Source organism: Pseudophryne corroboree, chromosome 10, assembly GCF_028390025.1.
Source record: "Pseudophryne corroboree isolate aPseCor3 chromosome 10, aPseCor3.hap2, whole genome shotgun sequence".
Lineage (NCBI taxonomy): Eukaryota > Metazoa > Chordata > Amphibia > Anura > Myobatrachidae > Pseudophryne > Pseudophryne corroboree.
This window is the reverse complement of record NC_086453.1, coordinates 250,849,730-250,877,122: the sequence shown is the minus strand read 5'-3', so window position 1 is coordinate 250,877,122 and position 27,393 is coordinate 250,849,730. Positions and strand designations below refer to the sequence as shown.

Genomic DNA, 27,393 nt, shown 5'->3' with positions numbered 1-27,393 from the left:
TATTATTTTGTCTTCTCATTCCGATGTATTTGTATTCTTTTCCCCTTATTCATCTGCTGTGCTAGACCATGCTGTGCCCTGCCATGCAAGGGGTAATCCTGGCAATACTCAAAGCTCGCCAGGTCTTTGATCGTGATGGCCCTGAAGCAGGGCTTGTCAAGGTATTTTATGGCTTGCCACGCACTAACACTGTGACCACTCTAATATTGGTCAGAATAATACATTGCTGTGCGTACTATGGGGGTCATTCCGAGTTGTTCGCTCGCAAGCTGCTTTTAGCAGCTTTGCACACGCTAAGCCGCCGCCTACTGGGAGTGAATTTTAGCTTATCAAAATTGCGAACGAAAGATTAGCAGAATTGCGAATAGACACTTCTTAGCAGTTTCTGAGTAGCTCCACACTTGGCATCTGCGATCAGTTCAGTCAGTTTCGTTCCTGGTTTGACGTCACAAACACACCCAGCGTTCGCCCAGACACTCCTCCGTTTCTCCAGCCACTCCCGCGTTTTTCCCAGAAACGGTAGCGTTTTTTCACACACACCCATAAAATGGCCTGTTTCCGCCCAGAAACACCCACTTCCTGTCAATCACATTACGATCACCAGAACGAAGAAAAAAACCTCGTAATGCCGTGAGTAAAATACCTAACTGCATAGCAAATTTACTTGGCGCAGTCGCACTGCGGACATTGCGCATGCGCATTAGCGACTAATCGCTCCGTTGCGGAAAAAAAATAACGAGCGAACAACTCGGAATGACCCCCTAAGTTATGTTCTGTGGCTAATGTCTAACACTAATCTGAACTGTAGACACTTGGCTTTTATTACTTTTTTGCATGAATATATTATTAAATAAGTGCATCTATCCTGTACGTACAATGTAGCCAGCTGCACTAGTATTTATTGGAATATGCCACCAGTCCAGTAGGAAATGAATAAGCAGTGTACGAAATATGACTTTCCTTATGTGAGGGTGACTGTGTAAAGAAATGTTGCCTTCATTTATTTTTTTTCCTGCTGTGCATAACAGAGCCACTTATGGTGGTTTTGTAAACCTGCTGGGAACAGAAATCACAATTATAGATTAAGGTACAAGTGCTTAGTAACATAGAAACATAGATAAGAACCACTTGGCCCATCTAGGCTACCCTAAGCACATTTACACACACACTTGCAGACTAGGGTTAGTTTTTGTCAGGAGTCAGTTAACCTACCAGTATATTTTTGGATTGTGGGATGAAACCGGGTTACCCAGAGGACATCCATGCAAGTAAGAGGAGAACATACAAACTCCACACAGTTAGGGCCATGGTGGGGATTGAACGCATGACCTCAGTGCTGTGAGGCAGTAATGCTAACCATTACACCATCCGTACTGGCCCTGTGTGTCATTTCTGTAGTATCTTCCAGGATGCTGAGATTCTGTTAATGTCTCCTGACACCTTTGATGGTTATTATTGTAGTATGTTTTATATGGTCATGTCAAAACTGTGGGGTAAATATACTAAAATGTGGGTTTATACATGTGGAGATGTAACGCTTAGTAACCAAACAGATTCTACTTTTTTATCTAGCACCTTCTACAATATAATATCTAGAATCTGATTGGTTGCTATGGGCAACATCTCAACTTCTATAAACCCGCACTTTAGTAAATATATCCCTGGGATTTTACATCCAAGTTTGACATAATTAACGATCCTCTAGTCTCTCTTCTCTAAAGTGTCTCTCGACGCATTGTGGTGCATTTCTAATTGACAAGTTATCACTGAGAAGAATACTAGCAGAATCACTGGGAATATACAAGACATAGTATTCCCTTTACATATAATTTGACATCCTATTGTCATCGTGATGCAATAGCTTTGTGTTTCTGTGTTGCTTTGTTATGGATAGTTCTTGGATCTACTTATTCAATTTGGAGTAGTGGCCATTTGCCATCTACGTACGTAATTTCCTTTTTATTTTTCTCATTCATCTTATAAAGGGTTACACTGGTTGATGATGAGTTAAGTGGGGAGGCTGAGGAGTCGGCACTAAATAGTGAACTCTGTTGAGGCTGAAAGTCCCCCCTTCCTCTTATTTCCTCACCATGACAGGCATATAGTTTTTGTTATATATTTGGTGTAGGCCTGAAGGTGCTGGTTAGGAGGATTTTTCATTTTTTCTCTATCGTCCTAAGTGGATGCTGGGGTTCCTGAAAGGACCATGGGGGGATAGCGGCTCCGCAGGAGACAGGGCACAAAAAAGTAAAGCTTTTACCAGATCAGGTGGTGTGCACTGGCTCCTCCCCCTATGACCCTCCTCCAGACTCCAGTTAGATTTTGTGCCCGAACGAGAAGGGTGCAATCTAGGTGGCTCTCCTAAAGAGCTGCTTAGAGAAAGTTTAGCTTAGGTTTTTTACTTTACAGTGAGTCCTGCTGGCAACAGGATCACTGCAACGAGGGACTTAGGGGAGAAGTAGTGAACTCACCTGCGTGCAGAGTGGATTTGCTGCTTGGCTACTGGACACTAGCTCCAGAGGGACGATCACAGGTACAGCCTGGATGGTCACCGGAGCCGCGCCGCCGGCCCCCTTGCAGACGCTGAAGAGAGAAGAGGTCCAAAATCGGCGGCTGAAGACTCCTGAGTCTTCATAAAGGTAGCGCACAGCACTGCAGCTGTGCGCCATTTTCCTCTCAGCACACTTCACACAACAGTCACTGAGGGTGCAGAGCGCTGGGGGGGGCGCTCTGAGAGGCAAATAAAAACCTTATTAGAGGCAAAAAATACCTCACATATAGCCCACAGAGGCTATATGGAGATATTTAACCCCTGCCTAACTTCAAAAATAGCGGGAGACGAGCCCGCCGAAAAAGGGGCGGGGCCTATCTCCTCAGCACACAGCGCCATTTTCTCTCACAGAAAAGCTGGAGAGAAGGCTCCCAGGCTCTCCCCTGCACTGCACTACAGAAACAGGGTTAAAACAGAGAGGGGGGGCACTGATTTTGGCGATATTGTATATATATAAAAGATGCTATAAGGGAGAAACACTTATATAAGGTTGTCCCTATATAATTATAGCGTTTTTGGTGTGTGCTGGCAGACTCTCCCTCTGTCTCCCCAAAGGGCTAGTGGGTCCTGTCCTCTGTCAGAGCATTCCCGGTGTGTGTGCTGTGTGTCGGTACGTGTGTGTCGACATGTATGAGGACGATGTTGGTGAGGAGGCGGAGAAATTGCCTGTAATGGTGATGTCACTCTCTAGGGAGTCGACACCGGAATGGATGGCTTATTTAGAGAATTACGTGAGAATGTCAACACGCTGCAAGGTCGGTTGACGACATGAGACGGCCGACAATCTATTAGGACCGGTCCAGGCGTCTCAGAAACACCGTCAGGGGTTTTTAAAAAACGCCCATTTACCTCAGTCGGTCGACACAGACACAGACACGGACACTGAATACAGTGTCGACGGTGAATAAACAAACGTATTTCTCATTAGGGCCACACGTTAAGGGCAATGAAGGAGGTGTTACGTGTTTCTGATACTACAAGTACCACAAGAAAGGGTATTATGTGGGAGTGAAAAAACTACCTGTAGTTTTTCCTGAATCAGATAAAATAAAATGAAGTGTGTGATGATGCGTAGGGTTACCCCGATAGCAAATATTGGCGTTATACCCTTTCCCGCCAGAAATTAGGGTACGTTGGGAAACACCCCTTAGGGTGATAAGGCGCTCACACGCTTATCAAGTGGCGTTACCGTCTCCAGATACGGCCGCCCTCAAGGAGCCAGCTGATAGGAAGCTGGAAAAATATCCTAAAAAGTATATACACACATACGGTGGTTATACTGCGACCAGCGATCGCCATCAGCCTGGAGATGCAGTGCTGGGTTGGCTTGGTCGGATTCCCTGACTGAAAATATTTTATTCATGTACAGCATTTAATAGGATGCATTCTATATATATGTATGTGAGATGCACAGAGGGATATTTGCTCTCTGGCATCAAGATAAGTGCGTTGTCCATATCTCCCAGAAGATGTCAGGGACACGACAGTGGTCAGGTGATACAGATCCCATACGGCAGATGGAAGTATTGCTGTATAAAGGGAAGGAGTTATTTGGGGGTCGGTCCATCGGACCTGGGGACCACAGCAACAGCTGGGAAATCCAACCTTTTTTACCCCAAGTTACATCTCAGCTAAAAAAGACACCGTCTTTTCAGCCTCAATCTTTCCTTTCCCATGAGGGCATGCAGGCAAAAGGCCAGTCATATCTGCCCAGACATAGAGGTAAGGGAAGTAGACTGCAGCAGGCAGCCCTTTCCCAGGAAAAGAAGCCCTCCACCGCGTCTGCCAAGTCCTCAGCATGACGCTGGGGCCGTGCAAGCGGACTCAAGGTGGGGGGGTAGTCTCAAGAGTCTCAGGGCGCAGTGGGATCACTCGCAAGTTGACCCCTAGATCGTACGAGTATTATCCCAGGGGTAAAGATTGGAGAGTCGAGACATCTTCTCCTCGCAGGTTCCTGAAGTCTGCTTTACCAACGGCTCCCTCCGACAGGGAGGCAGCATTGGAAACAATTCACAAGCTGTATATCCAGCAGGTGATAATCAAAGTACCCCTCCTACGACAAGGAAAAGGGTATTATTTTTCCACACTATATTGTGGTACTGAAGCCAGACGGCTTGGTGACACATAGTCTAAATCTAAAATGTTTTGAACACTTACATAAAAGGTTGAAATCGAGATAAAGTCACTCAGAGCAGTGATAGCGAACCGGAAAAAAGGGGACTATATGGTGTCCCTGGACATCAAGGATTACCTCCATGTCCAAATTTTGTCCTTCTCATCAAGGGTACCTCTGGTTCGTGGTACAGAACTGTCAATATCAGTTTCAGACGATGCCGTTTGAATTATCCACGGCACCCCGGGCCTTTTTACCAAGGTAATGGCCGAAAAGATGTTTCTTCAAAGAAAAAAGGCATCTAAATTATCCCTTACTTGCACGACCTAAAAAGGGCAAGTTCCAGAGAACAGTTGGAGGTCGGAAGAGCACTATCTAAAGTAGTTCTTCGACGGCACGACTGGATTCTAAATATTCCAAGAATCGCAGCTGTTTTCCGACGATACGTCTGCTGTTCCTAGGGATGATTCTGGACACGGTTCAGAAAAAGGTTTTTCTTCCCGAGGAAAAAGCCAAGGAGTTATCCGACCTGTCAGGAACCTCCTAAAACCAGGAAAGGTGTCTGTACATCAATGCACAAGAGTCCTGGGAAAAATGGTGGCTTTTTACGAAGCAATTCCATTCGGCAGATTCCATGCAAGAATTTTCCAAAGGGATCTGTTGGACAAATGGTCAGGGTCGCATCCTCAGATGCACCTGCGAATAACCCTGTCGCCAAGGACAAGGGTATATCTTCTGTGGTGGTTGCAAAAGGCTCATCTATTGGAGGGCCGCAGATTCGGCATACAGGATTTGATCCTGGTGACCACGGACGCCAGCCTGAGAGGTTGGGGAGCAGTCACACAAGGAAGAAACTTCCAGGGGGTATGGACGAACCTGGAAAAGTCTCTTCACATAAACATTCTGGTACTAAGAGCAATCTAAAATGCTCTAAGCCAGGCGGAACCACTCCTGCAAGGAAAACCGGTGTTGATTCAGTCGGACAACATCACGGCGGTCGCCCATGTAAACAGACAGGGCGGCACAAGAAGCAGGAGTGCAATGGCAGAAGCTACCAAGATTCTTCGCTGGGCGGAGAATCACGTAATAGCACTGTCAGCAGTGTTCTTCCCGGGCGTGGACAACTGGGAAGCAGACTTCCTCAGCAGACACGATATTCACCCGGGAGAGGGGGGTCTTCATCCAGAAGTCTTCCACATGCTAGTAAACTGTTGGGAAAGACCAATGGTAGACATGATGGCGTCTCGCCTCAACAAGAAACTGGACAAGTATTGCGCCAGGTCAAGAGATCCACAGGCAATAGCTGTGGACGCACTGGTAACACCTTGGGTGTACAAATCAGTATATGTGTTTCCTCCTCTGCCTCTCATACCAAAGGTATTGAAGATTATACGGTGAGGAGGAGTAAGAACAATACTAGTGGCTCCGGATTGGCCAAGAAGGACTTGGTACCCGGAACTTCAAGAGTTGGTCACGGACGACCCGTGCCCTCTACTTCTGAGAAGGGACCTGCTACAACAGGGTCCCTGTCTCTTTCAAGACTTACCGCGGCTGCGTTTGACGGCATGGCGGTTGAACGCCAGATCCTAAAAGGGAAAGGCATTCCAGAAGAAGTCATTCCTACCTTGATTAAGGCAAGGAAGGAAGTCACCGCGAAACATTATCACCGCATTTGGCGAAAATATGTCGCGTGGTGCGAGGATCGGAGTGTTCCGACGGAGGAATTTCAACTGGGTCGTTTCCTACATTTCCTACAATCAGGATTGTCTATGGGTCTCAAATTGAGATCTATTAAGGTTCAAATTTCGGCCCTGTCAATATTCTTCCAAAAAGAATTGGCCTCAGTTCCTGAGGTACAGACTTTTGTTAAAGGAGTACTGCATATACAGCCTCCTGTGGTGCCTCCGGTGGCACCGTGGGATCTAAATGTAGTTTTAGATTTCCTCAAATCCCATTGGTTTGAACCATTGAAAAAGGTGGATTTTAAATATCTCACATGGAAAGTGACTATGTTACTGGCCCTGGCTTCCGCCAGGAGAGTATCTGAATTGGCGGCTTTATCTTATAAAAGCCCTTATCTAATCTTCCATTCGGATAGGGCAGAACTGAGGACTCGTCCGCATTTTCTCCCTAAGGTGGTATCAGCGTTTCACCTGAACCAACCTATTGTGGTGCCTGCGGCCACTGGCGACTTGGAGGACTCCAAGTTGTTGGACGTTGTCAGAGCCTTAAAAATATACATTTCAAGGACGGCTGAAGTCAGAAAATCTGACTCGCTGTTGATACTATATGCACCCAACAAGTTGGGTGCCCCTGCTTCTAAGCAGACGATTGCTCGTTGGATTTGTAACACAATTCAACTTGCTCATTCTGTGGCAGGCCTGCCACAGCCTAAATCTGTTAAGGCCCATTCCACAAGGAAGGTGGGCTCATCTTGGGCGGCTGCCCGAGGGGTCTCGGCATTACAATTCTGCCGAGCAGCTACGTGGTCGGGGGAAAACACGTTTGTAAAATTCTACAAATTTGATACCCTGGCAAAAGAGGACTTGGAATTCTCTCATTCGGTGCTGCAGAGTCATCCGCACTCTCCCGCCCGTTTGGGAGCTTTGGTATAATCCCCATGGTCCTTTCAGGAACCCCAGCATCCACTTAGGACGATAGAGAAAATAAGAATTTACTTACCGATAATTCTATTTCTCGGAGTCCGTAGTGGATGCTGGGCGCCCATCCCAAGTGCGGATTATCTGCAATACTGTACATAGTTATTGTTAACAAATTCGGGTTATATTGTTAAGGAGCCATCTTTAAGAGGCTCTTTCTGTTATCATACTGTTAACTGGGTTTAGATCACAAGTTGTACGGTGTGATTGGTGTGGCTGGTATGAGTCTTACCCGGGATTCAAATTGCCTCCCTTATTGTGTACGCTCGTCCGGGCACAGTACCTAACTGGAGTCTGGAGGAGGGTCATAGGGGGAGGAGCCAGTGCACACCACCTGATCTGGTAAAAGCTTTACTTTTTTGTGCCCTGTCTCCTGCGGAGCCGCTATCCCCCCATGGTCCTTTCAGGAACCCCAGCATCCACTACGGACTCCGAGAAATAGAATTATCGGTAAGTAAATTCTTATTATTTGTAGTATGTCTTGCCTGATTTGTGTATGCACCTCCAACCTGTTAAGGGATTCAGCGTGCAGGTGGCGTGGTATTCATAGCACAAGTAGCTGTCGTTGTACCCTGCTGCATCATGCCCACTCAGTAATGGCCCTGGGAAGACCTCATATACCCATGGGTGTGCTGGGTGCCAGCCTCTATGTCTGCACCAAAGACACCTGCACTGTGAGCTATGGCTGCAAGTTTTGGCTGCTACCGACTACTTCTGGTAATGCTGGCTGAGCAGGATGTAGACATGTGACCGGTGGAGAGGAGACCACCGGGCACAATACCGACCCTTACCCCCATCCCCTCTGAATCCCAACAGTCGGCATGCCGACTAGCAGGGACTGTTCCCACTTGTAGAACCTGTGGCGAGCGCAGCTCACCACCGAGCCCCTTCTCAGGTCCCAGTTCTTCCTTTTCTGGCATGGCGGTATGTGATGTTTTGCTGTAACTGCTGCTGAAGTGAAGTAGAGCCATGAAGAGGTGCAGGCTCTGGGCATATTGAAGACGAGCTGAGAGGGGGCTGGATGGACAAGAGAAGTGGGGAAGCTGCTTGAGTGGCAGAGATGGGGCACTACTGCAGGTATTATGTGTATAAGCAGCACTACTGTGGTCATTTATGTGTAAAGGGCACTACTATTGTGGGCATTATGTGTAAGGGGCACTAATACTGTGGGAATTCTGTATATAAGCGGCACTACTACTGTGGGCATTTTATGTATAAGCTGCACTTCTGTAGGCATTATGTGTATAATTGGCACTACTGTGGTCATTGTGAGTAAGGGGCACTACTACTGTGGGAATACTGTATAAGGGGCACTACTGTGGGCATTGTATATAAGGGACACTACTGTGGGCATTGTATATAAGAGGCACTACTGTGGGTATTGTATATAAGGGGCACTGCTGTGGGCATTGTATTTCTCTAACGTCCTAGTGGATGCTGGGGACTCCGTCAGGACCATGGGGAATAGCGGGCTCCGCAGGAGACAGGGCACATCTAAAAAGCTCTTTAGGTCACATGGTGTGTACTGGCTCCTCCCCCTATGACCCTCCTCCAGGCTTCAGTTAGGTTTCTGTGCCCGGCCGAGTAGGGTGCAACCTGGATGGCTCTCTTATAGAGCTGTTTAGAAAAGTCTTTTTTAGGTTTAAACTAATCAGTGATACCTGCTGGCGACAGGATCACTGCAACGTGGGACTTAGGGGAGAGACTTGCAACTCACCTGCGTGCAGGAGGATTGAAGTCTTAGGCTACTGGACACTGAGCTCCAGAGGGAGTCGGAACACAGGTCAGCCTGGGGTTCGTCCCGGAGCCGCGCCGCCGATCCCCCTTACAGACGCTGAAGACGGCAGAGACGGAGGTCCGGTGACAGGCGGCAGAAGGCTTCTCAGTCTTCATAGAGGTAGCGCACAGCACTGCAGCTGTGCGCCATTGTTGTCTCACAGGCTCACTGACACGGTCACGGAGGGTGCAGGGCGCTGCTGGGGGCGCCCTGGGCAGCAATATAAATACCTAATTTGGCAAAAGAAATACACCACATATAGCCATTAAGGCTATATGTATGTATTTTAACCCAGGCCAGTATTAAAAAACCGGGAGGAAAAGCCCGCCGAGAAAGGGGCGGAGCTTATTCTCCTCAGCACACAGGCGCCATTTTCCCTCACAGAAAGGCTGAGGGGAAGGCTCCCATGCTCTCCCCTGCACTGCACTACAGAAACAGGGTTATAACAGAGAGGGGGGGCAATGATTTGGCGATATAAATATATATTAAATGCTATAAGGGAGGAACACTTATATAAAGGTTGTCCCTGTATAATTATAGCATTTTGGTGTGTGCTGGCAAACTCTCCCTCTGTCTCCCCAAAGGGCTAGTGGGTCCTGTCCTCTATCAGAGCATTCCCTGTGTGTGTGCTATAGGTCGGTACGTGTGTGTCGACATGTATGAGGAAAAATGTTGGTGAGGAGACGGAGCAAATTGCCTGTAATAGTGATGTCACTCTCTAGGGAGTCGACACATGAATGGATGGCTTACTTATGGAATTACGTGATAATGTCAACACGCTGCAAGCCGGTTGACGACATGAGACAGCCGGCGGACAAATTAGTATTGGTCCAGGCGTCTCAGACACCGTCAGGGGCTTGTAAAAACGCCCATTTACCTCAGTCGGTCGACAGACACTGACACGGACACTGACCCCAGTGTCGACGGTGAAGAAACAAACGTATTTTTCCTTTAGGGCCACAAGTTACATGTTAAGGGCAATGAAGGAGGTGTTACATATTTCTGATACCACAAGTACCACAAATAAGGGTATTTTGTTGGGTGGGAATAAACTACTTGTAGTTTTGCCTGAATCAGATAAATTAAATGAAGTGTGTGATGATACGTGGGGTTCCTCCGATAGAAAGTTATGGGCGGTATACCCTTTCCCGCCAGAAGTAAGGGCGAGTTGGAAAACACACCTTAGGGTGGATAAGGCGCTCACACGCTTGTAAAAACATGGCGTTACCGTCTCCAGATACGGCCGCCTCAAGGAGCCAGCTGATAGGATGCTGGAAAATATCATAACAGTATATACACACATACTGGTGTTATACTACGACCAGCAATCGCCTCAGCATGGATGTGCAGCGCTGAGGGGGCTTGGTCGGATTTCCTGACTGAAAATTTTGATACCCTTGACAGGGACAAGATTTTATTTACTATAGAGCATTTTAAGGATGCATTTCTATATATGCGTGATGCGCAGAGGCATATATTGTATTCTGGCATCAAGAGTAAATGTGATGTACATATCTGCCAGACGAAGACACGACAGTGGTCAGGTGAGGCAGATTACAGACGGCATATGGAAGTATTGCCGTATAAAGGGGCGGTCCATTGGACCTGGTGGCCATGGCAACAGCTGAAAAATCCACCTTTTGTTACCCCGAGTCACATATCGGCAAGAAAGGACACAGTCTTTTCAGTCTCAGTCCTTTCGTCCCCATACGGGCAGGCGGGCAAAGGCCAGTCATATCTGCCCAGGGGTAGAGGAAAGGGAAGAAGACTGCAGCAAGCAGCCCATTCCCAGGAACAGAAGCCCCTCACAGCTTCTGCCAAGTCCGCAGCATAACTCTGGGGCCGTACAAGCGGACTCAGGTGCGGTAGGGGGTCATCTCAAGAGTTTCAGCACGCAGTGGGCTCACTCGCAAGGGAACTCCGGGATCCTACATGTAGTATCCCAGGTGTACATTAGAAATTCGAGACGTCTCCCCCTCACACAATTCACAGGCTGTATTCCCAGCAGGTGATAATCAAAGTACCCCTTTTACAGAAGGGGGTAGTATTCCACACTATATTGTGGTACTGAAGCCAACCGGCTCGGTGAGATCTGAAATATTTGAACACTTACATACAAGCGTTCAAATCAAGATGGAGTCACTCGGAGCAGTGATAGCGAACCAGGAAGAAGGGGACGATATGGTGTCACTGGATATCAGGGACGCTTACCTACAGGTCCAAATTTGCCCTTCTCACCAAGGGTACTTCAGGTTCCTGGTACAGAACTGTCACTATCAGTTCAGACGCTGCCGTTTGGATTGTCCACGGCGCCCCGGGTCTTTACCAAGGTAATGGCCGGAATGATGAATTTTCTTAAAAGAAACATGGACGCTTTCCTGATAAGGGCAAGGTCCAGAGAACAGTTGGAGGTCGGAGTAGCACTATCTTAAGTAGTGCTACGACAGCACGAGTGGATTCTAAATATTCCAAAATCGCAGCTTTTTCCGACGACACGTCTACTGTTCCTAGGGATGATTCTGGACACAGTCCAGAAAAACGTGTTTCTCCCAGTGGAGAAAGCCAGGGAGTTATCCGAGATAATCGGGATCCTCCTAAAACCAGGAAAAGTGTCAGTGCATCATTGCACAAGAGTCCTGGTAAAAATGGTGGCTTATTACGAAGCAATTCCATTCGGCAGATTTCCCGCAAGAACTCTTCAATGGGATCTGCTGGACAAATGGTCCGGATCGCATCCTCAGATGCATCAGCGGATAACCCTATATCCAAGGACAAGGGTGTCTCTCCTGTGGTGATTACAGAGTGCTCATCTTCTAGAGGGCCGCAGATTCGGCATTCAGGATTGGATGCCGGTGACCACGGAGGCCAGCCTGAGAGGCTGGGGAACAGTCACACAAGGAAAAAATTTCCAGGGAAGTGTGATTAAGTCTGGAGAATTCTCTCCGCATAAATAAGCTTAGAGCAAATATATATAATGCTCCAAACTTAGCAAGACCTCTGCTTCAAGGTCAGCCGGTATTGATCCAGTGGGATAACATCACGGCAGTCGCCCACGTAAACAGAAAGGGCGGCACAAGAAGCAGGAGGGCAGTGTCAAAACTGCAAGGATTTTTCGCTAGGCGGAAAATCATGTGATAGCACTGTCAGCAGTGTTCTTTCCGGGAGTGGACGACTGGGAAGCAGACTTCCTCAGCAGGCATTACCTCCACCCGGGAGAGTGGAAACTTCATAGGGAAGTTTTTCAGCATGATTGTGGACCGTTGGCAAAGACCAAAGGTGGACATGATGGCGTCCCGCCCGAACAAAAAACGGGACAGGTATTCCGCCAGGTCTTGAGACCTTCAGGCGATAGCTGTGGATGTTCTGGTAACACCGTGGGTGTACCAGTCAGTGTATGTGTTCCCTCCTCTGTTTCTCATAACCAAGGTATTGAGAATTATAAGACATAGAGGAGTATGAACTATACTAGTGGCTCCGGATTGGCCAAGAGGGACTTGGTACCCGGAACTTCAAGAGATGCTCACAGAGGACTAAGGGCCTGGGGAGCTAAGATGGGACTTGCTTCAGCAAGTACCATGTATATTCCAAGATTTACCGCGGCTGCGTGTGACGGCATGGCGGTTGAATGCCGGATCCTGAAGGGAAAAGGCATTCCATAAGAGGTCATACCTACCTTGGTTAAAGCCAGGAAGGAGGTGACCGCACAACGTCATCACCACATGTGGTGAAAATATGTTGCGTGGGTAAGGCCAGGAAGGCTCCACGAAGGAAATTCAACTAGGTCGATTTCTGCACTTCCTGAAAACAGGAGTGTTTTGAGCCTCAAATTGGGGTTCATTAAGATTTAAATTTCGGCCCTGTAGATTTTCTTCCAGAAAAAAATTGACTTCAGTTCCTGAAGTCCAGATTATAAAGGGTGTATTGCATATACAGTTTTTTTGTGCCTCTAGGGGCACCGTGAGATCTCAACATAGTGTTGGGATTCCTTAAAATCATATTGGTTTGAACCGCTCAAATCTGTGGATTTGAAATATCTCACATGGAAAGTGACCATGCTGTTGACCAATATCTCACATGGAAAGTGACCATGTTGTTAGCCCTGGCCTCGGCCAGGCGATTGTCAGAATGGGCGGCTGTGTCTTACAAAAGCCCATATTATAATTTTCCATTTGAACAGGGCAGAACTGGGACTCGTCTCCAGTTTCTTCCTAAAGGGGTGTCAGCGTTTTCACCTGAAACAACCTATTGTGGTGCCTGAGGCTACTGGGGACTTGGAGGACTCCAAGTTACTAGACGTTGTCAGGGCCCTAAAGATAAATATATATATATATATATATATATAGTTAGGACGGCTGGAGTCAGAAAGTCTGACTTGCTGTTTATATTGTATGCACCCAACAAGCTGGGTGCGTCTGCTTCTAAGCAGTCTATTGCACGCTGGATTTGTAGTACAATTCAGCTTGCACATTCTGTGGCAGGCCTGTCACAGTCGAAATATGTAGATGCCATTCCACAAGGAAGGTGGCATTCATCCTGGGCGGCTGCCCGAGGAGTCTCGGCATTATAACTTTGTCGAGCAGTTACGTAGTCAGGGGAGAACACGTTTGTAAAATTTTACAAATTTGATACTCTGGCTAAAGAGGACCTGGAGTTCTCTCATTCGGTGCTGCAGAGTCATCCGCACTCTCCCGCCCGTTTGGGAGCTTTGGTATAATCCCCATGGTCCTGACGGAGTCCCCAGCATCCACTAGGACGTTAGAGAAAATAAGATTTTACTTACCGATAAATCTATTTCTCGTAGTCCGTAGTGGATGCTGGGCGCCCATCCCAAGTGCGGATTGTCTGCAATGTTTGTACATAGTTATTGTTACAAAAAAATCGGGTTATTACTATTGTTGTGAGCCATCTTCTTAGAGGCTACTTCGTTTTGTTATCATACTGTTAACTGGGTTCAGATCACAAGTTGTACGGTGTGATTGGTGTGGCTGGTATGAGTCTTACCCGGGATTCAAGATCCTTCCTTATTGTGTACGCTCGTCCGGGCACAGTACCTAACTGAAGCCTGGAGGAGGGTCATAGGGGGAGGAGCCAGTACACACCATGTGACCTAAAGAGCTTTTTAGATGTGCCCTGTCTCCTGCGGAGCCCGCTATTCCCCATGGTCCTGACGGAGTCCCCAGCATCCACTACGGACTACGAGAAATAGATTTATCGGTAAGTAAAATCTTATTATAAGGGGCACTACTGTGTGGCATAACATGTATATAGGGCACCATTGTGTACCGCAACGTGAATAAAGGGCACTACTGAGTGACGTAACCTGAATAAGGGGCATTATTATGTGGTGTAATATGAATCAGGGGCACTACATGCAGTGCAATGTGAATAATATTGTGCTACTGTGTGGTGTAATTTGAATAGTAATTTAAACTATTGTGTGACCACGCTGCTTCTTTGTGAGATCAATGTCCCTTTATAATGTATAGGAAGTAGGGTACTAGTTTATAGTTTGCAGGGAGATGCCGAAAAGACTAGCACTGGCTCTGCTTAATGGGAGGGGGGTGGGGGGGTAAATGAGTTCTACCACCTCTCCAGGCCCACTTTAAGCCTTGGCTATAGAATCTGCACAGACGGCAATTTGCCTCAATGTGTATGGGTACCTAAATAAGAAACAAATTCTTTAATAATAGTCAGGTTCTTCAGAAGATAATTATCATATACCCTTGTATTTAACTCAAACCACACCTTATCTTTTAGCCCTAACTATCAGTGAGGGGCAGAGAGGTTAAGGATTTATATATTTTCTTTTTTCCTCCACTAGGCTTTGTTAGATAAATTACTGAATTGCCAGTTTAGGTGGGAGGGTTAAAGGGGGTAAGTTCAGCCTATAGAGAGTTAACTATTTGGTGCCTACTCCTCAGCCTCCCTGCCTAACACCATCATCTGTTGATTTTACGGTTTGTAAAAAAAAATCCATTTTATTTTTTTGTTCTTTTATTTTTATTTTAACTTTTTTTAATTGCATGTGTGTGATTTGATATATTTTTATGTTTTCTTTTTTAAATGCCTCGGTTCTGCTTCTAATGTTTTGCATTTTCACATCAATAAAGTTTATTGAAATTTTGCAGGGGTGGGGTGCAGAAAACAAGGTGAGGGAAGCAACATAAGGGATGCATGGGATGTAGGCATGTGACCATCTGTCACTATGCCGACGCCAGGATCCCAACAGATTTAACAGCATACCGACTGACTGGGACTTTTTCCCACTCGTGGGTGTCCACCCATAGAATGGGAATAGAACCTGTGGTGAGCCTGCTGTGTGGCAAGCGCAGTGAGCCTGCAAGGTGCTTCGCTATGCTCACACCCCTACTGGCAATCTAAAGATCGGGATCCCGGCGTCGGTATGGTGACCAGTGGGATCCCAAACCCCGGTCACCTGAACCCAGGCCGGATCCAGGTAACCATAGTAAAATGGAAGTGAACTTTCTGAAACATCATAAGTAAAGGAGAGGGAAGGGGCTGATTACAACATTGTGCCAGATACGAATATGGCCCAGCACATAAAAAAAAAAAAAGTAAAAAGAAGAAGGTTGAAGGGTAGAAGGCTGTAAAGATAAATTGTAGAGTTGAGAATAATAATTGTTGAAACTGGTTAGCTGTATCAGAGGGATTGACAATCTGTACGCCAGTCGGGAAAAATGGGCATAATTCTATTTTTGGCTTGCTGCGCTCGCAATTTATGGGACAACTAGCTACCAACCCTGTTATCCACCAAATAAAACTTCTGATGCAGTCTATTAAGACCGGCTTGGGTACGAGCCATGAGACATTACAGCAATTTGCTCCATATGGAAGATGGCTCTTTTCAGAGATCTTTATAAGTTCTTCCTGCAGTTGAGAGTTTTCTTTTAAGCCTAGCGCCCACCTGAAGAGCAAACTCCTGAACCACTGCCTTGAACGCACACCAGAAATGTACGGTAGAAATATCCAATGGGGAATTAGCAGTGAAATACATTTATATACTATCAGCTATGGATTGTTTAGTTATAGGATCTGTGAAAAGGTGAGGGGGCATACAATATTGATAAACATTCCAGGACCACAAAAATGGGGCATGGTCGGACCATGTAATAGGCAGTATGTCAAACATACCCGAATGTTGTAATGGCCATTTATCAAGCAGTAGAAGGTCTATGTTTGAAAAGGCATTATGGACAGGCGAGAAGTATGTATAGTCTCGCCCGGTTGGATTGTGTACCCGCCAAGAATCATATGAATTGAATTCTGCTAGAAGGCACAGAATCCAGAAGAGGTGCCGAAGTTAAAAGGAGCAGTTGTGTGTGTGCGAGAGTTGTTTACTTTGGTATCTAAAACTAGATTAAAATCACCTAATATGACATGGTAGCCATGACAAGAAATGGGAACTGGTGAGAATAGGGGGCATAGAAAGAGACCAGGTTACCCCGTTTATACTCCATGAGGCCAGGCAGGATGAGGTAACAACACTTTTATCCACCACTTCAGAATGCAAAATAAAGATATAGGGGGGTATTCAATTGTTTGAAAAGTCAGTTGGGTGTCTTTTTGTTTTCTATCTAATAGACAGGAAAAAGCAGACACCCAACCGAATTTTCAAACAATTGAATTCACCCCATAGAGTCACCCAAATGGTAAGGGAAAGGAAGGGGACAGGGAAATGGTAGGGGGAAAAGCCAAGGGCGAAAAAAACAAAAAAACAAAACGAGTATATTGGGTCAGCATAATTACTGATGATTTGCATTTTCATTTACTTCAATTTAGTTGTGTATGGCACATTATTTAGTTGAAATTTGAACTTCCTAAAAACTCTTCCAGTAAGTCAGACTGTAGAATCCTTTAGTATATAAAGTACCTTCAGCACTTCTCATTGTTTGTTGTGGTCAATGTCTTTGATTCACCATGTCTGACATTCTAGGTAATAGTAGCACATAGGTACTTTATTGAAATGCCAAAGTAGGATGCGTGCATAGACTTATTTACCATAGTAGTATCCATAGGCATAACAGACTGATTTATATAAGAATTTAGCACACGTCCTGTGTTGGGGCATCTTTCAGAAGTAACAGCATACTGTCCATAGTAATGCTATTTTTTTCTGAAACTTTGTCATACTTATCCCTTTTACTCTGTCATCTGTGATGGATCAAATCTGGAAGTAGTCAATTCAATCTTTCACAAGACCCTGTGTGAAATTGGCACATTGGGGGTAGCGAGAATGTTTGAGTGAATTGGCCGGGCTGCTGTTGCCGGCACTTAAACACCACGCAACTCGCCCCCTTTGTTGGCAATTGTATTCCCCCTATAATTGTATCTATTAAATAAACATTGGGCCTATATTGTATAAGCCAAGGCTTCCAACAAATAACCCCACTGTAGTTGACAGTTTTTGCTTATTGCGTGTATTGAGTTGTTTTAAGATCATTCTAAGATTAACTGTGTTTGATATACATGTCTCTTTATTTGTCTTGTATTTGCAATTCAACTTCAGAGAGATATTGCTTTAGATACTTTTGTATCACATTTAATATCTGTAACTAAAACAGATGGAATTATCTGGCATCTGCGGCACCTCTTGGCAGGTACATTTCATGTTGTTTGAAAATTCCTGTTTATTAGGCAGTGTTTGAGTATTGCAAATAACGAATATCATTGCCGTTTCGATAACAGATTAACTGGTACATCTCTTGCCAGCTACCATGCTTAAACAGTTTTTGAATATTCCAATAGTGTAATTATATCAGTGTTATTAGTTACTGAGTCGTGAGATGACTGTAACAAACTTTGACCCTAGAACAAAACGGAGGTTATTGGCCATTAGCATATGCCAAATCCACTTGCAATTTAGGGTATTTGTAACCCTCCCCCAGGACCATCACTGAAGCACAATATATTGTGGGCAAAACGTGTAGATTTACAAAACCTTTGAGTTATTTTGCGGACACTGCCCAGACTTAGCTTTTCACCTATTTGGCAACAAAGGTAAACACAAGACCTGCAGCATGCAATCCTCAATCTGCAGTAGGGGATGAAACCACTAACACATAGACCTACTTGGGAACCAGGACATTCACTGCATTCCCACATTAATGGCACACCAGCTCGGTCACACACCCTCCTTAGAGAAAGAACATTTTATAGTTAATATGTTATTGAGGACAAGGGGTCATATACACATGAATATGGGTCATTGTTCAAAGAGTCACCGGGGGACTTACTTCCACATACCAAGTGGGTTAAGACTGTTCTCTTAATGGTGCCGAAAAAACATATTTTATGTTCTTACACACTGCGAAGCCTGTTCTGTTGAATGGACCATTCTGAGATGACTTCCCTGACCACGGTCAGATGCCAGACACGGTGCATCCTCACTACATTATTATTTGAATGCACATGAGGGATTGATTAATGAGAATTGGTCATACAGGATTATCTCCTTGTATTAAGCATTATTCATCTTTTAGTTTACGTGTGTTTTTACAAACACTTTATTGTATGTTCTTCGGGCTTTAATCATAAGTCACTGACAGGGTATCTATACATTTCAGTTTTTGCTTAAACTGATTGTTTATGTTCTACGTTGCTTTGTTTGATTTACTGACTGTTGCATCTCCAAGTTTTTTTTTTATTACATTAATCAATGCTTATACGTTTATTTAAACACCTCTGTACCCAGTACAGTTCATATATATGAAAGGGGTTTGGGGGCAGGTTATGTCTTAGCAATATTTTTGTACCATGCTTTCTTGAATTGTCTTGTCCAGAACAGTGGCAGACCTAAATTTTTGGAGCCCTGAAGCTTGAACTGTTATTGTGGCCCCATCGCAACCAGCAACAATTGGGCAACATCCAGCGAGATCCAAAGGGCCTTGATGCCCTTTCAAGGACCTCGAGGACTAAATGGCAGAGAACAGGGTGGTGTGGTGGAGTACTTAAAAAAAGGGACATTCAGTGAGCCCCTTTCCACCCGCCTGTGTATGCGCAGACAGGTCAGGTATTTGGCACAGTGAGAGAGTCTGCAGAGGCAAATGTGGTGGGTGACAGGATGAGAGAGTCGTGGGGCAGATGTGTGGGTGACAGGGCGAAATTTTGTGGGACAAGTCTGGTTACAGCTCCCCCCCTTTAATGTCTACCTTATAACCACCTCGTTTACATGTTTTCCATTTGGTTCCCGTCTACTGTTGTGTGACTCACAGGTCTCTGGCTACTATTATATTCATCCGTATTGACTTTCTGTGTAGTGAAACTATATTCGCTGTTCTCCAATCACCTGAAATGACACCTATCTGTAGCAATTTGGTTAAGAACACTGGACCCATTGACTTATCTACTTTTAACTGGTTATGGATCAAAGGGTTGACAGTCAAAAGATCCGCAAGGAAAAGGTCAACATGAGTATTTGAAGTTATTTTGGTGTAAAAATTTCCTTTCCAGCATGTGGACCCCCAATTAGTTCATCACGTCCCCTCGCATGGCGAGTGAAGGTTACCGTTCTGAATTCTAGTCCACATGGATGGTAAAGTATGTGAAATCCTAAGAGATGAAAAAATCCAAAAACCATGCGTCAACCATTTCAACCAGTTGACCTTTTGACAATGTAACCTTTCGGTGTCGACCTATTGCTTGTTGGCCTTTTAACTGTCTACCTATTATCCAGATACCGCTTTATCTTTGCCTGTTGAAGTAACACCTGTGTTGTAGTAAATATATTTGCCCATTACTGCAGTAAAGTTCATCTTTTTCTTTTAATGTAGAAATTTTTGTAAATTTTTTTTTTACATTTTGTTTTGTCTTTTCCTTAATGTGTTTATTCCTGACCTCAGTCTGCATGTTTGGATGGTGTATAGTGTTGAGTATATCTTTGACAATCTTCATAATGCTTTTTAAAATTGTTGTGTTTTTTATGATGTTTCTTAGTACTTACAATATTTGACAATTTTTATTCTCTCCCCACTCCCCATTTATGCTAACGTCGCCTCTTTATAAACTCTAAAACAACTGTTGGTGTACTTCTGTTCACCTAATCTCAATATGTATCAAACCACAGTGTCATGGTCACTAGACCCTAAGATCTGGCTCTTCTCTCCTACTGATACTACCGGGTGTGTTTCCTAACGCTTCTAAAAGAGAAAAGTGCTGTTGGTGCCCATAGTAACCAATCAAATTCTATCATTTAGTCGAATGCAATAGAGAAATGACTGCTAGACTTTGGGGTTGCTATGGGCAACATCACCATTTGTCTGTTATAAAAGTTTTCGTGAATCTACCCGTACATATTTGTACTGTAAGAACCAAATCTAGGCTTTCTTGCATGTTAGCTTACTGGGTTATTGCTCGAGACTGCACAGGTAATCCAGTGTATCTACTACCAGCTAATTGGCATGGTGATCTGTATGTTTGCTAGAAGGCATTTATCCTTATAATCTTTTATGGGAACCAATGTGTAGGAAATATTGCTGGGCGTTCCACCAGCTATTTCTGCTACATCTTTGCCAGTCATTTCAGTTCATCTCAAACTTTTTTTTTGTTAATAACAGGTTCAGTATGTCAAGGTTCAGTATGTGTTCATATGCAAACCAAAATCCTAACGCATGATTCCAACCTAGCAGAAACTGGGCTCTGTTCGGATGTCAGGAGGGGGCCAGTTAGACAGATTCCAGCTTGCAGAGGGGGGTAGAAAGCATGGTTTTGTAGGCTGACACGTGTGTGGGCTGTATGCCACCTTAGAGCCATTACATTAGCTTGGAATTTTTAGCTGCTCTTGTTCTGTGAAAAGCACTGTCAGCGCCACTATTGTTCCATCTGCAAAAACATGCAAATTTGTTTTGGAGCTTGTGGAACATCTATTTTTGTCACCACATGCAATGTGCAGAGAGCCGCTTGGGTTCTAACAAGATAATTTTAGGCTGTACCATGCAGAATCATCCCGCGTTTGACGTAAATTGGTTTTCAGTGCTGAAAAGGTAGCAGATGTCTGTAGCTTTTTCAAAGAAGCTTTCACTTTGAGGTTCAAAATCCATTTTCAAACAGACATATTCATTCCCGGATCCTGGTAATTAAGTAGCTACACCTCGCAGCTAAAGACACTGAAATGTGCATTTCTTGGATTATTCTTTGCTCACTGCACATCTTACATTAGTGCGTCACTGGCTGATTTTTGGATAGGAGAGGAGGAAGAATGATTAAATACTATGTTGATTTTAAACCATTGAACCATTTGACAGCTTTCTGCTGTTAAAACGCAGCACAGCGCAAAAAAATTGAAAGATACTTATTTTATTAAGCGTGAAGATAAAATACACTTTATACTTTTTACTTTGAACTTCTATTGCATTTCTTTAATGTGTTGATGGAGTTTTGCCCCCACTCAAACGAGTGCTGAAACGTATGCCTGTATTAATAAATGAAAAGTGCATTGAATATAGAATTCCAGTTCTGTCCTATAGTAAATAAAGCGTTCCACATTAAAATAAGGAATGGTTTAGTGCTGTAATGGCTACCTGTTGCCAGGCCAAGGCTACATTACATGTCCTCACATCAGATTGTGTACTCTTACCCATAGTCCGGCTCTGCTGTATGATGGGTTATGTAGGAAACGAGGATAAGCAGAAGCAAATGTAAACTTTAATCATTATCATACTAATATTTTTAAAATGTTTATGCATTCTATCTCTTTCTTATATTATATTATATTATATTATATTATATCATGCATTGTGTAGTTAGAATTGGCCTTTTTAAGTTGTCGTCCTTCATAAATACGGTGTATGCATGTGTCCTGATACACAATTACTGCAGTTGCACCAAACATCCGGGTTCGGTATGATTTACCGCCGCTCGGGATGCCGAATGTAATTTTGCTGACATCCCGAGCGGTGGAATGGCGGCAGGGTGGTGAGTGCAACTAAGCCTCTTGCGGGCTCGGTGTTTAGCTCGCCACAGGTTCTATTCTCCCTCTATGCGTGTCGTGGGAATCGCTTACCTTGCCGGTATACCGGTGGCAGTATGGTTCCCCCGTCAGGATCCCGGCGTCTGTATTGTGCCCGCCAGGATCCCGACTGTCTGTATGCTAACTGCATACCAAACATCCTATCTAGGAATGCCAGGCCCCGTGTAACTTGCCTTGCAGATTCAGACACAGTCGCACACAGATATACACATTACACATATCACATTAATCAGAAGAGTTTTATAAATCCCCGTTACACCGCTCAGTGCGGCTCACTCATTCCAGGCATCTGAGGTTAGGCTAGGCATATGAGGACACATTTGTGTGTATGGTGTATCTGCATACAGATGAGTATTTTAATTGTAACTTTTTTTTTATTCTGAATAGTAGCGTAGTACTAATGGCAAGACAATACCCTTTTTATCTATAATGGCTGAGTAAAATTGCAGTACAATTGTCATTTTACCTTCAACTCTGCATAAAGACTGTAAAAACGTAATTACAGGTTGAGTATCCCATATCCAAATAATCCGAAATACGGACTTTTTTGAGTGAGAGTGAGATAGTGAAACCTTTGTTTTTTGATGGCTCAATGTACACAAACTTTGTTTAATACACAGTTATAAAAAAAATATTGTATTAATTGACCTTCAGGCTGTGTGTATAAGGTGTATATGAAACATAAATGCATTCTGTGCTTAGACTTAGGTCCCATCACCATGATATCTCATTATGGTATGCAATTATTCCAAAATACAGAAAAATCCGATATCCAAAATACCTCTGGTCCCAAGCATTTTGGATAAGGGATACTCAACCTATATATATATATATATATATATATATATATATATATATATATATATATATATATATATATAGTTGTAATGCCCGGCACTCCTGGTCCTTCCTGGGTCAATAGCCTGGGTGCCCTCCGTTATGTGGTCAGATCATAGCAAGGAAAACAACGGCGTCACTCCAGGTCTTGTGCAAAATTCAATGTTTAAATCAGAAATCACAGTGTCATGTCCAACGTTTCGGGGCTGTAGCCCCTTTGTCAAGGAGTGATCACTCCTTGACAAAGGGGCTACGGGCCCCGAAACATTGGACATGACACTGATTTCTGATTTAAACATTGAATTTTGCACAAGACCTGGAGTGACGCCGTTGTTTTCCTTGATATATATATATATATATATTACACTTTCTAAATAATGTACAAACTTTTCACAATTTACTAAACCTAGAACTAAACACGGTTTGTGCGCTATAAAGCTGCCTGGCAGCCAAGTGGTTTAATGAGGGTTTGGCGATGCTTCCTTTTCTCTATTCAGTTAATATGACGAACCTCACAGTTTCATTTCTTTGTAGGCATTCCGTGAAGAATATTCCCGACTTCTCCAGCTCTCTAAAGAGGAGCTGTCTCCATCCAGCGACCCTCGCCTACAGCATGTGCTAGTCTACTTTTTTCAGAACAAGGCACCAGAACGTGTCATAGAAAGAACATTATTGGAACAGTTTGCTGATAAAAATCTCAGCTATGATGAGCGGTGAGCACCATAGGTTGAAATTATTTATTTCTACTTTTAGTTTGCATTGCAGATCTAGAACATGTTTGACCTTCATACACGTGCATATAATGCAAGTACATTGATAGTACTCTGTGTGTGTGTGTATATGGGATGTTATGTGACCGGCGCTCTCCTCGCAATACCTTCCCCTACATCCCGCCCCTCTAGAATCCCGACGGTCAGCATGCCGACACCCATAGAGTGGTAATAGAACCTGTGCCAGCGCAGCAAGCTCACCACCGAATAAATATATATATATATGTGTGTATGTATGTATATATGTATATATATATATATATATATATATATATATATATATATATATATATATATATATACACACACACAGAGAGAAAACCACAGCACTCGCCACCCCAGAAGCGGGGCACAGCTATGCACTTACCACTCACAGGGTGGGGTGCATGTAACACAACACTCTCCACCACAAAAGCGGGGTACACAGCTGTACTTACCACTCACAGGGTGGGGTGCATGTAGCCCATGACCACATCGCTCTAATAAATACAAACAAAAAACCCAGCACTCACCAAAGTAAGCTCACTTATCCTCAACAATTCAATAAATAAATGATGGGGGTTTAGTTAGTGAATTGGCCAATGCACGGAAGCCTGCATACCGTTGGCCAATCCACTAACTAAACCCCCATCATTTATTTATTGAATTGTTGAGGATAAGTGAGCTTACTTTGGTGAGTGCTGGGTTTTTTTGTTTGTGTGTGTATATATATATATATATATATATATATATATATATATGTCATCCAGCACACTAAAGCGCTTCCTCAACTTTTCTCCTTTCAACGACATTTCAGTCACTGAACCTGTCTCCTCTTTATATAATGAGAAGCACTTAGCAGAGAGAGATACAATTGTATATGTAAGGTTATAGGCAACTAGCTGTATTCCAAATTTTCCTCTTCATTTGCATTCACTCGTGGTGGGAGAGCAGCCTGAGCTACCTGGTTGATCCTGCCAGTAGCATGTGCTTATCTTAGATATTAAGCCATGAGCTTGTAAGTACATACGGCAGCCACAGTGAAACTGCCAATGGCTCAGTAAATCCGTTATGGCCCCGTACTGCTTACTATTCTCCAGTCTAATTATAAAAGGTAAACAACCAGCTGCTGGGGGGGCTTTTAGAATCAAGCAAATACCTGTTGTGTCGTCATTTGTGACCCCGTCAGACCCAGTATAGCTGTGTATTGTGAGCTGATGTGCTCTGGTATGTTTCTGAGCATTGTACAGCACACAAATAATGAGCAAAATAGAGCGTGTGAAGACAACAGAACATTATCAGCACCTCCTAAATTTACAATAAATGAAAAGAAACTCCACCACAGGTTGAGTCTCATATATCTTTATTTCCCAAAAATTAACATTTTCTAAAAAAAAAAAAAACAGCAACAAAGTTTTTTCAGGAGCTATGACATGTGACTGACATCATCTGATATCCATAAAGTGACTGACGCCATGACATGTGACTGACGCAGCCACCACATATATCAGCATTTGTACCTTACTGCCCGCTGACCGTTACAGTCACAGTGCAGCTACTGCAGGCTAATCCACTGAGAGATGCTGATGGCTGCAGACACACATAGCTCTCATTGCTTATGGTCACATTCTCATGCTGGTTCTGTCAGTGACACCAGTGGAATCCTAATTGTGACAGACCAGTCCACCACCCACTATAGGGGGTTGTGCTGTCACTGCTGCAGATGCACCCAACAGGCCACCTGAAATCCGGTTGCTACTGTCGGAGGTGCTATGACTGGCCCAGCATACCTCCTCCACCACTGGTACACACCACCGCTGCACCCAAGTGCCCACAGGTCACATAAAAGGTTGAGCTTAGTGGTCCAGGCCACAGAGTGCCGTGGCTTACATCACCATGCCATTATAGGCATGAAAATATTCCAAAATACTTCTGGTCTCAAACATTCGGATGTGGGAGACTTAACCTGTACTACATTCACTTGCAGAGTAACAGATGTTACCCTGCTTTTACTAGATTGGTAGGCAGTGCTGTGTTTGTGAATGTCAGTGATGTTATGATCTTATCTAGATAATGCTACTGTATAATCTGTAAGAGCTCATGTCATGCTCTGTTTTCTGTCAAACCCTATATGTACAAAACCAGGGCCATAATTATAATTTTGTGAGCTCCATAGCAACATTTTGAAGAGGCCCATGTCCAAATTCTTCTGGACACACCACTCTCTGCAGTGGTTGTTCACTACTATTTCCCATAGTGGTGCCCCCAGCTCACATTGTGCCACACTGCGGTGCCCCCAGCTCACATTGTGCCACACTGCGGTGCCCCCAGCTCACTTTGTGCCACACTGCGGTGCCCCCAGCTCACTTTGTGCCACACTACGGTGCCCCCAGCTCACATTGTGCCACACTGCGGTGCCCCCAGCTCACATTGTGCCACACTGCGGTGCCCCCAGCTCACATTGTGCCACACTGCGGTGCCCCCAACTCACATTGTGCCACACTGCGGTGCCTCCAGCTCACATTGTGCAACACGGCGGTGCCCCCAGCTCACATTGTGTCACACTGCAGTATTGTGCCATACTCATTGCCCCCAGCTCCCATTGTGCCACACGGCAGTTCCCCAAGCTCACATTATTTAACATTGTAGTATTATCCCAAAGTCACTAAGCAGCCGATTGAACCAGTATGGAATTAGAACCTTATGTGAGAATCATTTTCTATGTGTGGTGGGTTTTGTTTTTTGCTTTTTGTTGATTTGTCTCATGCGTACAAACAGATATAAGATTAACTATACAGAGTGTATGTGTTTTAAAAAGTTTTGTATAGCTTGTTGCCTGTTCCCATAGCAATAGCACCCACTGACACTGCAGGAACAGTATGGGAGGTTTGTATAAAATATTATTGGAGCTGGAGTTTTCATTACAGACCATACAGTACAAGGACTGTGTTGCTTCAAGCATGCAGCATCCCCATGTAGAAATTGTATTTATTTTCATATTTTACTTTTACAGATCAATAAGCATTATGAAGGTGGCTCGAGCTAAACTGAAAGAGATTGGGCCAAATGATATGGACATGAAAGAATATCAGGTTACATTTCTAATGTATTTAAAATATATAAATACTGCATTTTTAATATTTCGCATCGTATGGTACTCTGACTGAAAATGCTTATTGGAGTATTTACTTACATGTAATTCTACAGTATGTGTGTGTATTGCTACTATAACAGCCTCTCCTCTTCTGCCAAGGCTTTCCACTAGATTTTAGAATATAGCCAGATTTGTATCGACTAGCCAGAAGTGCATTATTGCGATTTGGCACTGATGCTTAACAGTAAGGTCTGGTCTGCAGATAGTGTTCCATTGAATCCCAAAGACATTCAATGGTTTTGAAGTCAGGGTTCTGTGCAGGCAAGTTCCCCAACACCAAACTTTGCAAACCTATATATGATTGCCCGTGCTTTGTGCACAGAGTCATTGCCATGGTGATACAGGAAAGGTCCTTTCTCAGGCTGCTGCCGCAGAGTTGAAGGGTGCAATTCTCTACCTGTCATTGTATGAAGTAGCATTAGGTTTTCTTTCTCGGGGACTCGGCAGTACGCGTTCTGGCAAAAAGTGTTCTTTTGGCATCCACCAAAACCAAATTCGACTGTCAGATAGTGAAACATGGGAATGCAGCCCATGTTTGCCATTATGCATGGTAATCTGAGGCTTATG

At 44.3% G+C, this 27,393-nt stretch overlaps 1 protein-coding gene across 3 annotated transcripts in view; it reads left to right on the top strand.

The window, feature by feature from the left end:
• USP28 (ubiquitin specific peptidase 28) overlaps window positions 1–27,393 on the top strand; it is a 230,216-nt gene that overhangs the window by 192,621 nt on the left and 10,202 nt on the right. For 2 of the 3 annotated variants that reach the window (XM_063943189.1, XM_063943188.1), the window contains exons 20-22: window positions 66–161; window positions 23,458–23,636; window positions 26,686–26,764. In XM_063943189.1, the coding sequence (XP_063799259.1) occupies window positions 66–161; window positions 23,458–23,636; window positions 26,686–26,764 (354 nt within the window). The remainder of the gene's footprint in view (window positions 1–65; window positions 162–23,457; window positions 23,637–26,685; window positions 26,765–27,393) is intronic. The other variant, XM_063943190.1, reaches the window with a different exon arrangement.